Genomic DNA, 11,985 nt, shown 5'->3' with positions numbered 1-11,985 from the left:
ACCGCTAACAAAAAGGGAGAGGAAAAAAAAACAACCTGACTCCTGATCGCCAGGATTGATAAGTTTGCCAGCCCTCACCCACACAAAAAAAAGCTAGAGGAAGATTCTCAGTAAGGGTGGGGGTGCGTGCGTCTGTGTGTCATTTGACCAGCCTGTTCGGTGTCAGACGTTAACTGTTGAGACAAGACGCGCACACCTACCCCCCCACCCCCCCCCCGCCCCTCGTCTCAGATTCTTTGCGGGTTTACAGGACAAGTAAGAGGTTTGAGAACACAAACTCGTTCCTCGCTTGTAGGCGCAGAATCCTAACGCATCGAAGAGGCTGCCTGAATTGATCATAAATTCATTTATTAATAATAATAATTATTGTTTGTTTTTTAAAAAAATCACAAAGGATTTAAGATTGTCACTAACGGAAGAGGGTGGGGGGGGGGGGGAAGCGAAGGGGTTAGTTGATCAATAGAGGGAACGAGCAGTTCTTAAGTCACAAGTGACTAACTTCCTTTCCCCCAAGTGACAAGCAGACTGACGACACTGGTCACAAGTCATCCAAGGCTGTCATTCAGTCTGGGAGAAAGTGGGCCACTGAATATTTTGGTTTAGTAGCCAGGGTTACCCAGCCAGCTAGCCAGTCACCGAAGACACAATTTCTCATGATAAAACTTTCTTTCTACCCCACCCCCCCCCCTCTCTCTCTCCCACCCCCCCCCCCCCCCCACCCTCCCAACACACTCAAAAACCATTATATACATTGACAGAGGAGATACCTGTAATTTGAAAGAAACAATCAAGTTTCTAACTCATTCACACACACACACACACACACGCACAGTCAAGGATTTAGTTATGCCAATACTCGACCCGGCTTAATTCTGCTTTTTGCTTGTGTTCAGTCAGTTGTCTGACACTTGCAGAAACCCATCACCGCGCTCAACAGCAGCCAAACCAAACGTGCATCCATCTTAGACGCGGAAATTCCCTTGGATAGGAACGGAACTCACTCGCTGGAGGGATGCATCCTGCTCACCTCATTAACGGAGAGCGTTAGGCGCAGGCTGGCGAGAGCCAAGGCTTTGGTGGTGGTGGGGAGGGGATGCATTGGGGGTAACTGCTGGAGCCTAACCAGCTAACACTACGCAGCTTGCCATTGAGAGCACTTGTCTGGCAAGTTTGTCTCTACTTTACAGCAACGGAACTTGTGGAAGACCTCTCTCAAGCCCCTCTCTCTTTTCCACCACCCTCCCAACACAAAACGTGTATAATAATAATACTAATAAACCTATAAAGTCTCCCGGCTTTCTCTCGCACACGTAACCTTTGCCGTTCGACATCCGCCCTCTCCTCGATCTAGGATCAGGCTCTACTGTGCACTTCCCCTGACGCCTCAACTCTTGCCTGGTCTCCTCTGGCTCAGCCACCGACAAGGTAATTCTTTGCTGTGATAAACCCATAAACAATGGGGATCAGCGCCTCTCTCTCTCTCTCTCTCTCCGCCTCATACACAGCAGCCGCAAAGGGCCAAGGAAGGAGTAAACGGACTGAACTGGGACTTTAGATGGGAAAGCGCACAACAGAAGGCGACTTAGCTGTACAGCAATTAGAGAGGGAGTCCTTAAGCTAAAACCTCTTTAGCGCCAACGTAATGTACAGCACGACACACACCCACAACAATGCTTCGTGTGGGAATAAACCGTCAAGACAGACTTAGTACAGCAAACATTCTGTAAGAGAGCCCTCTCTCCCCATTCCCCCCCCACCCACCCAACCACACACACACACACTGGAGAAAGGACACAGCTCAGCACTTAATATGTACACTATACATCTATTTATAAGAGTTATCTCAGTGTAGGTGACTTAACACTCGAGTGTCCCGTTAGGCCGCCTGCTTTGTCTGTAAGCGTTTGTTTGTGCGCACGTAACACCTTCAAAAATGGCTCGATCTGCGTTTGAACCAAATTCTGTGCATTTTACAGATCAACACAACAAAACAAGAGGGACAGAGAGGGAGGGAGGGAGGGAGAGAGAGAGAGAGACCAGCAGTTTGGTTTGTGTGGCATTGAACGCTTTGTCACCAGGACGAGGGAGGGAGATGGGGTGGGGGGGGGGGGGGGGGGTAAGCTGGCAGGTTCCACCCAGCTCCAGATTTCAGTGACCCTTTGCCAGGGGATTTGGGCTGAGTTAAAAGAGTTAAATAAAAGCCAGGTCACTGTGGACAAAAGACGTCTCGACTGTTACTGAGAAACGAGCAATGAAGGATGGAGTTAAACCTGCAGAGTGTACGCTGGGACCTTCAGCACAACACTGTCTCTAGGAAACTGGCTCACTTGCTGTGGGAGGGTCATGGTTTTGCCGGTGGGGGGAGAAGAGAGACTTCCTCTACATAAATCAATATTTTGTCTCATTCCCCCTTCCAACAGACCACAATCTCTTAACGTGTCCTGTATTGAATTGCACAATCTTCTTCTCTCCCGTGCCCCACACTCACCCCCCCTCCCCCCTCCCCCCCCAACATCCGTCACTGAGGGTCAAATGGCCGTTGAATCTCTACAAGACTGGGAGGCGGCAGGAGCTGGGATCATTCTAGCCATTGAGTCATCTTCTCGCTCACATCCCTTCCCACCCGTTAAATCACAGGGTTAATCACAGCAGCATTTTAAACAGAGACGAGAGAGCACAGAACTGCACGTCAGGTCAAACAAGTAACCTGACCCCCTAGTTCTCTCCCCCCCCCCCCCCATCCGAACAAGGTAACCGCTTGGGGGGAGTGAAGGGTATAATTCAGCACATAACTGTAGTGTACAGACTGCCAACAGTCCACCCTGCTTGGCTCTAATTCCGTAGGTGTCACTGAAGCTTGATAAGAGTTTGCAGCAATATTTAGTGCTGGGGCTTCCAACATGATCTCTCTCTCTCTCTGCGTCTTTGTCTCTCTCCCTCCCCACCCCCTACTACGCTGCCAATAAGACCCTGAAACAAAAAGCGGTCTCAAAATGTACAGTGGACGGCGCAGAATCACGGAAAACATCCCATCTTAGTTAGTTAGGGAGTTGGTTTTTACACGTCTTTTGTTTTAAACGTCAAGAGAAAAGCAGCGTCTCCCATGTTAAGTAAGTAAGACTGGGTTTGAGAATGTTGCCTCAACTCTTGAGCTACACTGAGCTTTGAAGACAAAATACTCTTGAGTGGTGGGGGCTCCTCAGTGAGGAAGGGGGGGGAGAATCTCAAAGACGTCTGGTTATAGATGTAAACAAACTGAAACTAGAAGGCGAGGGGATGGGGGGTGGGTGGTGGGGGGAGAAACACAAGCTATACATTCAACGTTAGCGAGGACAAAAAAAGAAGACGGAATTCACAGCACGAGTGTGCTAAACACATGCAAACGCACGTGCAAAACGAAGACCTGCCAATAAACAAATCGCTCAGAGAAAAAAAAATACACACACACACACAAAATCGCTGCAATCACCCGGGCGGGAAAGAAAATATCGTGAGTAGTTCTTTTTTTTAAAAAAAAGAACATAGCTCTTTTTCTGATCTGGTAACAACTGCAGGATTTTTCTAACAACAAATACTTTATCTCTTTTTCTCGTGCGCTCTCTCTCTCTCTCTCTCACATACACACACGCACACACACTGTCTTGTCTACACACAACTCCTAGCGATTTGAGGTTCAGCTATTATATGTATTAACACCGTAATTCTAGGCGTGTTAAAGCACAGCTCGAAAAAACACATGCGCGTGCAAGCACGCACATCCCAATTACTCAAGCTTACAGCCCCCCCACCCCCACGAACACACACTCACATACGCACAACACTCACGCACGCACGCAAAGAGTAAAACAGGCAATTTTTTTCTCTCTCTCTGGTTTTGGTTGGATCCTTGGGTTAGGCTCAGTCCCCGATCCACTGAGACTGAATTATTTTTTTTTCTATCAGATACAATATTTTACAGGTAGAAGAAGAAGGACTTCTTCAGAGCAGAATTTTCTGTCGGGTCACAAGTCTTTTTCGCTTCTGCTTCTCGAATGGATGGCCCCCAATCGCAGGCCGGGTCCCAGTCAGGGAGGGGAGAGGAAGGGGTGGGGTGGGGGGGGGAAGGAAGGGGAGAGTGAGGAGAGGGGAAGGGGGTAGAGGGAGGGAGGGAGGGGGAGGAGGGAGAAGGAAGGTGAGCACAGTTTGATTTTGCTTTGTTTTTACTTTGGTGATTTGGGAGGCGCGGTCTGCTCTTTCCCGGAACGCCTGCCAGCCCCCTGAGGTGAAGCCCGGCGTCCGAATTGCCGGCGTTGCTCCTTGATCTTACCGGCAGCTCCGCGCGGGGCCGGGCCGCCCCGGTAGCCGGCCGGCTCCTTCGGCCGCCCCTCCGGCTTCTCCTGCGGTTTGTCCGGGCTCTTCTCTCCCGCCCCCCCGCCGGCGCTCTCCTCGGCCTTGCCGGTGGCCGTGTTTGTGCGCAGTTCTCGGAGCGGCTGGACCGGGGGTGGGGGGGGGTCCTTGGGTGGTCTCTGGCAAACCTCGGCGTAACTCAGCTTTCTGGGCTCCTGTGTGGTGGGGGGCAGGGGGAGAAAGTACGGTTGGTTAGAGAGTGGCGGTGGGGGGAAGCTAGGAGCTGGTGTCAAGCCAAGTTCCACAGTCATAATAAATAATAATCCTTGCGTTTGATACAGCGCCTTATGTCGTCGAGACGTCTCAAAGCACTTCGCAGGATGTACTGTGATGTGCAGTGACTGTATTTTGTGGGCGAAACGCGGCAGCCAATTGCTCACAGCAGCGTCCCCACACACAGTCGCGGCGGGTCGGGTGACCAAATCCTAGTTAATTAGCACTTCACTCCCTCCCTTCCTCCCTCCCTCACCCACATGACTGTACGGGTGCCACACTTACACTAGCTTGGGCGCTGCTAGTCCGGGCTGGTTTGCTAACGGCTGGCGGGGAGGATGAGGAGGGGGGAGAGGAAGAGGAGGCCTGAGAGGATGTTTCCTGTTGTCCTGGCGTCTCGGTCACCTTCTTGTCGGGCTGCGACGGGCTGTGTGGACAGGAACCAAACGGAAAGCAGCTTAAGCAGGGCGCGACTTAAAACCACGACGGCTCCAATTAAGCTCCTGAAATGGCGGGCGTCCGCCCTCTCGCGCGCTCGACAGGCCAAAGCCTCTCCCCGAGGCCCCAGCGGGTAAGAGCTCAGCCTTGGGAATCTCGAATCCTGCTCTGTGCAGAGTTACCCGATGTCAGTCAGGCTACAACTGGCCCCTGGCTCGGATTAAAGTAAAGAGGAAACAAATTCACCCAAGTTTCCGGGTTTATTTATTATTCTGAAGGGAACCCCCAGAAATACGATCCGCCAATCGACTAACAACCGGGTTCCTGCTGGGTAGGCAGAGGCGTGCCCGCGGGGTAAGGAAGCTTGCCCAAGAGTTTCACTCGAACCCGAGTCCTCTTGCTTGCTTGCGAGGTGAGCGTGCTGACCACTACGGGACTCCATGTCCCTGTAGGAGCACAGCTCGTTGCAGCAGCACAAGCTACACGGGTTCTGATCCTCCGAGCCGAGCGGGTTAAGCCCCCAGGCAAGTGCGTGGCCCATGGGTTGGTTCCTACCTGACTGTCACGGTGTTTGTGTCCAGGGGAGTGGGCTGACTCGCGCACTTGGCTGCGGCGGATGGCTGGGGCACGGTGTTGGGTGGCACATCGTCGGAGGCTGCGACTGAAGCATTTACACTGCTCTCCTTACTGGACTCCTGCTGCACACGCGGGAAAAACACACACGGCTTTACAACCTCCAGCAAACGACAGCGCTTGACGCTTACACAGCGCCTTTCAGGTCAGGAGGACGCCCCAAGGCGCTGGACAGTCTGGGATCCGCACCCCGAGCTGGTGGCTGGGATCAAAGGCGCAGCTCAGTATAACAACAGTAAATAATAATAATAATCCTGGCACTCGATACAGCGCCTTTTCGCGTCTTCGAGACGCCTCAAAGCGCTTCGCGGGATACTCTGTCAAGTGAATTGACTGTGAATTTTGTGGGCAAATAAATACGAATTCAGGTAAATTCACATGGTACCGTACTGCCCTGGAGCCTCGGTTTAAAGCCACGGGGGTGGGGGTGGTTTGAACCCACAACCGTCCGAGCGAGCGCGAGCAGCTAGGTCGAGCTGTTCCAGTCCCGGACGCTCTGTACCTTGTCTTTGCTGATGCCCCGGACCACATCGGACATCCTGTTCTCGAGCACCATCTCCCCCTGCGGGCTGGCCACTGAGCCGGGCAGAGGCGGGAAGTTTGATGGGGCCAGGTCCAGTTTTGGTGCCGGTAACTCCAGAGGCGGCGCTCTCTGCAACCACAAGAGGGAGAAGCTCGTGAGCAGCCGAACCAACAAGGGAGCGACAGTGATAACAATCCTTGCCGTTCACGCCTCCGAGACGCAGGAACCCGCAACGAGAATGGTGTGCGAGGCAGGCGTTAAAGAGACACCGAGTGACAGGCGCTGCTTGCAAGTAGCGGCCAACTCCTCTGCTCCAGGGGCTGCGACCCTCCCAGGCCCTTCCTTCCGCCCGTATGCGGGCACACGCGCACGGGCACACACGTCCACCCAGACACAGGACTCACCACAGTCCTGTCGTCCTCTCGTCTCCTCCGGCCTCTGTACATGTTGCGCCTGTAACAGAACAGTGGAATGAACACAAACAAACAAAGAAAATGACATTTGTACAGCGCCTTTCACGTCGGGAGGACACCCCACGATCTGCATTTCACTCAGCGCCTTATTCTGACCATCAGCACGTCAGCCCACACCCCCCACCCCTGTCCAGCTTCGCACCTGAAGCAGTTACAAAGAACCAGCTACAAAATATTAGCACTGAAAAAAAAAACACCCGCCGTCCACTCCCCCCCCCGCCAACCCCTCACTGTTCTGCAATACTTGCATTTGGTATTTGCTGTCCGATCGTGTCAATAAAGTGATTTGAAGCGCAGTGAACTGGTGGCTGTCACCGCGATGGTTATGCGCAAACAGCCAACAAGAGGAATGATCGGCTAAATCGTGGGCGGGCGGGCGGTGGGTGGGAGATGTTCGGTGGTGGTGAAACGTGGGACAAAGGAGGAATATCTGCCAGGGCACCGGGAGATTGGGAGAATCGCCTGCGCCTCCTCAAAACAGCGCCATTAGAAGTTTTCACGTCCACCCAAACAGGCAGACGGGAGCTCGGTTTGACGTCTCATCCGATCCCTGTGTAAGTAACCTCCTCGCTCCCCTGCACACACCCAGCGCTGAGCAACATCAGTGTCTCGGGAGAGTGGGGTGGGGTGGGGGGAGGGTGTCACAATGCAGTGTCTCACCCCAGGGAGTCAGGGTCACAATAGGATTGCACCGACACACCTCAGTGACGCTGCTCAACACACAGCAGTTCAGCTGTCAGTCAGTGCGTGGGGAATTTTGACGAGCGACTGAGGCAAGACACCGCCTCTAATGGGCGAGTAAGCAACGGCAGCAGAGGGTCACGCAAGCCACTTAGCCTAAAGGATTAGATCTTTCATCTGTTGTTGTACCGCTTTGCACCCTGCGTTGGGGGTGGGGGTGGGGGAGGGAAGAGATGCCAGGGTTCGTGCTTGTGCTCGCCACACCACAATGTCCACGCCACATCCTCCACACACAGACACGCACGCGTAGCCGGAGAAAAGAGTGTGTGACTGTTAGTCAGGGGATGGGTGTGCGATGTGGTGTGAGCGTTGGGGAGCTCGGAAGCTCACTGCTCAGGGAACAGACATCGAGAATGCGAAAATTGGATGGGGTGGGGTGGGGGGGGAAGAGAGGAGAGAGTGAGAGAAAAAAGGGAGAGAGGAGGGAGAGGGGGAGAGAGAGGACATAGAGGGAGAGTGAGTGTGGGGGGGGGGGGAATGGAAAGAAAGTGAAAATTAAAACAGAAAACAAACAACTTCCCCCCCCCTCACCCACGAAGGGGAAGTGGTAGCAGGAACCAGACAGTGGCTTAAACTTTCCTTGGTTGCGTCACGTCCATCACAATGACCGATTCCACCCCCCACTGACCCACCCGCCCGCCCACCCACACTCACCGGCCCCTCATGGACAGGCTGCCGTCTCCGTTGAGCTCCGTGACAGGCGACAGGGGGTCCCTGTGACTGTAGCCGGCGCCGTGGTCCTGGTGTGTCGCGGAGCTGCCCGTGTGCCGCTGGGCCTGGGGGCTTCTCGGGCTGGCGTTCGTTCCCGTGGGGTCCAGTGGGGGACCCTGGCCCACCGCGCTGCCGCCCGCCTCCGCACACGGGTTGTTCGTGTTTGAGCGCGGGTGGAGTTTACTGTGACTCCTGTCCCAGGCGGTGGAAGGGGAGCGGGGAGGGGAGAGGGGAGAGGAGAGAAAGAACGACACCTTCAGTTAGTTCTACAGGCCGTCAACCAAGCCCCCAACCCCTCCCTGTCATCTCCACGTCACGAGACCCCCGCACATGAGGATAAGCGCGAGGCACAAGAATAACAAACAGGTCAGTTGATCGCTCTGACTGGCAGCTGCCTTTAGAGGGATTTTCGTTGCGTGTGAGGTAGAGGAGACTCCTGCTCAGTTTTGGGGGGAGTGTGTGTGGGGGGGGGGGTTCTTAGCTTAGCCGCACGCTTTACAGCTCCGCTCTCCCCTCTTTTCCAGTAGCATTTAACATTGCTCCTAACTCCTCAGTGACTAGTTAGCAGGAGGGATGAGTTGGGCTTACGTATAAACAAATGCATCACTAAACGTGGCTGACACATCGAGAGTGGGACAACTTCAGCGGCGGCGACTAGTTAAGGCAGGGGTTTGAGTCATCAGGGGGCTTTACTGTAAAAGGATCGAGTGACTGCCCCCAAGGCCGCTTCCTCTACGAGGTTCACACCCAAGGCTGCTTCGCAAAGGCAAGAGAATTCCACCTCCGCTGCGCAACAAAATGGCTTCTCGTTCTTCCCTTTAAACTCGGTTTGGGATGGAGAATAAAATTCAAGCCCTTTTTTAAAAAAAAATGTTCTAAGAGCACGTCACACATTTAACTAGCCCGTCACAGAATCTTAAGCAGCAACAAGACACCGAGAAGAATCCATTTAACTCCCTCCCTCTTCGATATTTTTCCTCCGTTAACATTTGAGGCTTAAAAAACAATTAATCCGCCGTTCCCACGTCCCAACGACCAGCTCTGCGAGCAAGGCAAGTGGGAAAGGACTGAATGCAACCGTCAGTCGCTGGTGGAGCAGGGCTGGCCTGGTGGGCTGAATGGCCTCCTCCTGTTCCTGCGTGATAGGCACAGGCAAGTGATGTTTCCCGACAGCACAGTTAAGAAGGCGCAGCAGCGGGCACAGCGACTGGAAGTGATACAAACCATGCCATGCTCTGTGCAACCCACCCTCACCCGCCCCCACCCCCCCCCACCCCGTGCAAATAACACAGCCACAGTGCCATGCTCTGCGAGCAAAACTCCATCTGTGTCTCTCGTTTCCTCCGCGCTGTTCACCCCCCCCCCCCCCCGGACCGAGCTGTCCATACTGACCTGTCCACTCAGCGGGCTCCGGCCTGTTCCAGATCCCCCGCCCGGCCCACCCCACAACTGGCGATCGGCCTGCAGACTTTCTGCCCTCAACCCCTGGAACTCCATCCCACAGTCCCCCCGCCTCCCCCTCCACCTTCAAGGCCCATCTCAAGACCTTCCACTTCGACTGTGCCTTCAGGCACACTCTCCCCCCCCCAGTAATTGAAACCAATCATTCTACCCACCCCCCCTACCCCCACCCGCCGCCCCACTGTGGTTTGATCCCCTGGGTGACAGGCTACCGCACTTCAAACAGCTAGATATCATGCAAGAGGCAGACAAAGACGCCACAGTCATAGGTCAATGATCTCCACTCCATGCTCATAAGCAGGAACCTTGGCTGCCCCTTCTCCAGAGCAGGGAGACCGAGGGGGGGCTAACTGCAGTGCCCCCCCTGCTGTAGAGGCCCTAAGATTAACGCTGAGGGCTTCCATCAAAGGGGTGGGGGAGAAAGAGTTAAAGAGAAAGAGGATAGAAAGGCCCATCTCACAGATTAGGTGTCTAAAACTCTTTGCACAAAGCCCTCGAAGCTTAATCTCGACCAGAAACACAGAGAAGTCTCGTCAGGCAGCCTCTGGCGCACAGAGAGCGACAGACAGACAGCATGCAGATTTTACGTCACGCACACGCACACACACAAACCGAGCAACCTTCAAACTGCACGTCAACAGGGCTGGAAGCGAAAGACAACAAGCGTCAAAGTCTCGGGAGGTAGCAGATTGATGGGGGTGGGGGTGGAGGGGTGAGTGGGGTGGTTGGCTGGCGTGGGAGGGAGTAAGGAGAGAGAGCTCCGAACAAAATGATTGGTTCCGGGGAGTTTGGCAATGGTACTCTGGGATGCGCTGTTTGATCAGAGCTTTGCTTTGCAAAATGGGAGTTAGTTGTCTGGCTCCCACCAGCCCCGTTAAACGGCAGAGCACACGAGCAGCGTGCACACACGGGGCGGAGAGGGTGGGGGTTTGTGGGGGGAGTGGGGAGTGGGGGGGTACCTGTAATTAATCACATTCTTTCTGGAATACAGCGGGACGCTGGAAAAACAGTCACAAAAGAAAGCAGGTAGTTTAGCAATACTGTTAGTGTTACAGCCATCAACGCTTTGGTGTGTGGCTCAACACCAACACACAGGTCACATACCCCACACTCCTCCCCGGACAATGTACTTCACTCAGGTGACCCCCCCCTCCCCCTGTAATAATAATCCTTGCATTTGATATAGTGCCTGATCATGTCGATCATGTCGTTGAGATGCTTCAAAGCGCTACACAGAATATAGTGTGAAGTTAATTGACGTGCGTAATTTGTGGGTGAAACGCGGTAGCCAATTGCGCACAGCAGCGTCACACAAACAGTCGTGGATTGAGTGACCAAATCATTATTTTATTTTTTTTGGAGGGATTATTATTCCTGGAAAGCGATCCACCAATCTACTAACAACCGGGTTCCTACTTACTGCTAGGCAAACAGAGATAGGGTGGGTGGAGTAAGGAAGCTCACCTACGGTTTCGCTCTGACCCTTCCGGGAATCGAACCCGGGTCCTTTCGCTTGCGAGGTGAGCGCTTTAATTACTGCGCTACGGAGCTCAAAATGTACCTCACTCAGCTCTATCCCCCTGCTCCCCACCCCAACCACACCTCACCCAATCCCAGTACCAACCCTTACAGCATTGAAGCTGTCACTGGATTCAGTGATCAGCACTCGATTTGACCCACACTCATCAAGTTAGCTGATCTCTTTGACTGGGTGCTCCACCATCAGCCGCTACCCTCTGGAACTCCCTGCCTCCATCCCCCTATCTCGCCTCCTCTCGTCTGCCTTCAGATGGCACCTGAAGACTTTCCTCTTCGACCGCACCTACGGTCACCTCCCCTCTCTCCCTGGCTCGGCCTCAGACTAGGCCATAGTTAAGCGCTCCTAGACCCCGCCCTACGTGAAGGGCGCCGTGTAAATGCAAGTGGTCGTTGCTATTAGGCTTTGAGACGAGCTTTGTGTTGCATCTGGATTCTATTGCCCAGGAGATGGGAGCGATCCCAGAGGCCACTTTCCTGGGGAGGAAGGACACTGCACTTTACACTGTGTGATCACTCTGAAACCCCTGTACAGCAACTCTCGTCAGATGAAGCAACTGAGAGTTTGTGGGCAAATTCAGCAGCCCTTTTGCGCACAGCAAGATCTCAAGCAGACATGATGTGAATATATACACATATATATACACACACACATATAATCCTTGCATTTGATACAGTGCCTGACTACGTCTTCGAGACGTCTCAAAGCGCTTCACAGAATGTACTGTAAAGTGAATTGACTGTATATTTTGTGGGCGAAACGGCAGCCAATTGTGCGCAACAGTGACGCAAAAACAGTCGTGGATTGAGTGACTAATTTTTTTTTATCTTGGGGACGGGATTGTTGGCCAGGAAAACCAGAAGAAACTC

General features: G+C 53.5%; 1 protein-coding gene across 3 annotated transcripts in view; it reads right to left on the bottom strand.

Annotated features, from left to right (window-relative positions):
- Positions 1–4,156: 4,156 nt before the first annotated feature.
- Positions 4,157–11,985, bottom strand: part of LOC103172039 (La ribonucleoprotein 4) — a 34,338-nt gene continuing 26,509 nt past the window's right edge. For 2 of the 3 annotated variants that reach the window (XM_042344270.1, XM_042344269.1), the window contains exons 11-17: positions 10,539–10,577; positions 8,062–8,310; positions 6,598–6,646; positions 6,173–6,322; positions 5,593–5,735; positions 4,885–5,026; positions 4,157–4,541 (exon numbers count right to left, since the gene is read on the bottom strand). In XM_042344270.1, coding sequence (XP_042200204.1) covers positions 4,200–4,541; positions 4,885–5,026; positions 5,593–5,735; positions 6,173–6,322; positions 6,598–6,646; positions 8,062–8,310; positions 10,539–10,577 — 1,114 coding nt within the window. In that variant the 3' untranslated portion in view covers positions 4,157–4,199. The remainder of the gene's footprint in view (positions 4,542–4,884; positions 5,027–5,592; positions 5,736–6,172; positions 6,323–6,597; positions 6,647–8,061; positions 8,311–10,538; positions 10,578–11,985) is intronic. The other variant, XM_042344271.1, reaches the window with a different exon arrangement.

This window comes from Callorhinchus milii, unplaced genomic scaffold (assembly GCF_018977255.1).
Source record: "Callorhinchus milii isolate IMCB2004 unplaced genomic scaffold, IMCB_Cmil_1.0 Scaffold27, whole genome shotgun sequence".
Classification (NCBI taxonomy): Eukaryota; Metazoa; Chordata; class Chondrichthyes; order Chimaeriformes; family Callorhinchidae; genus Callorhinchus; species Callorhinchus milii.
The sequence above is the reverse complement of the archived record's forward strand: the minus strand, read 5'-3'. Positions and strand labels throughout refer to the sequence as shown.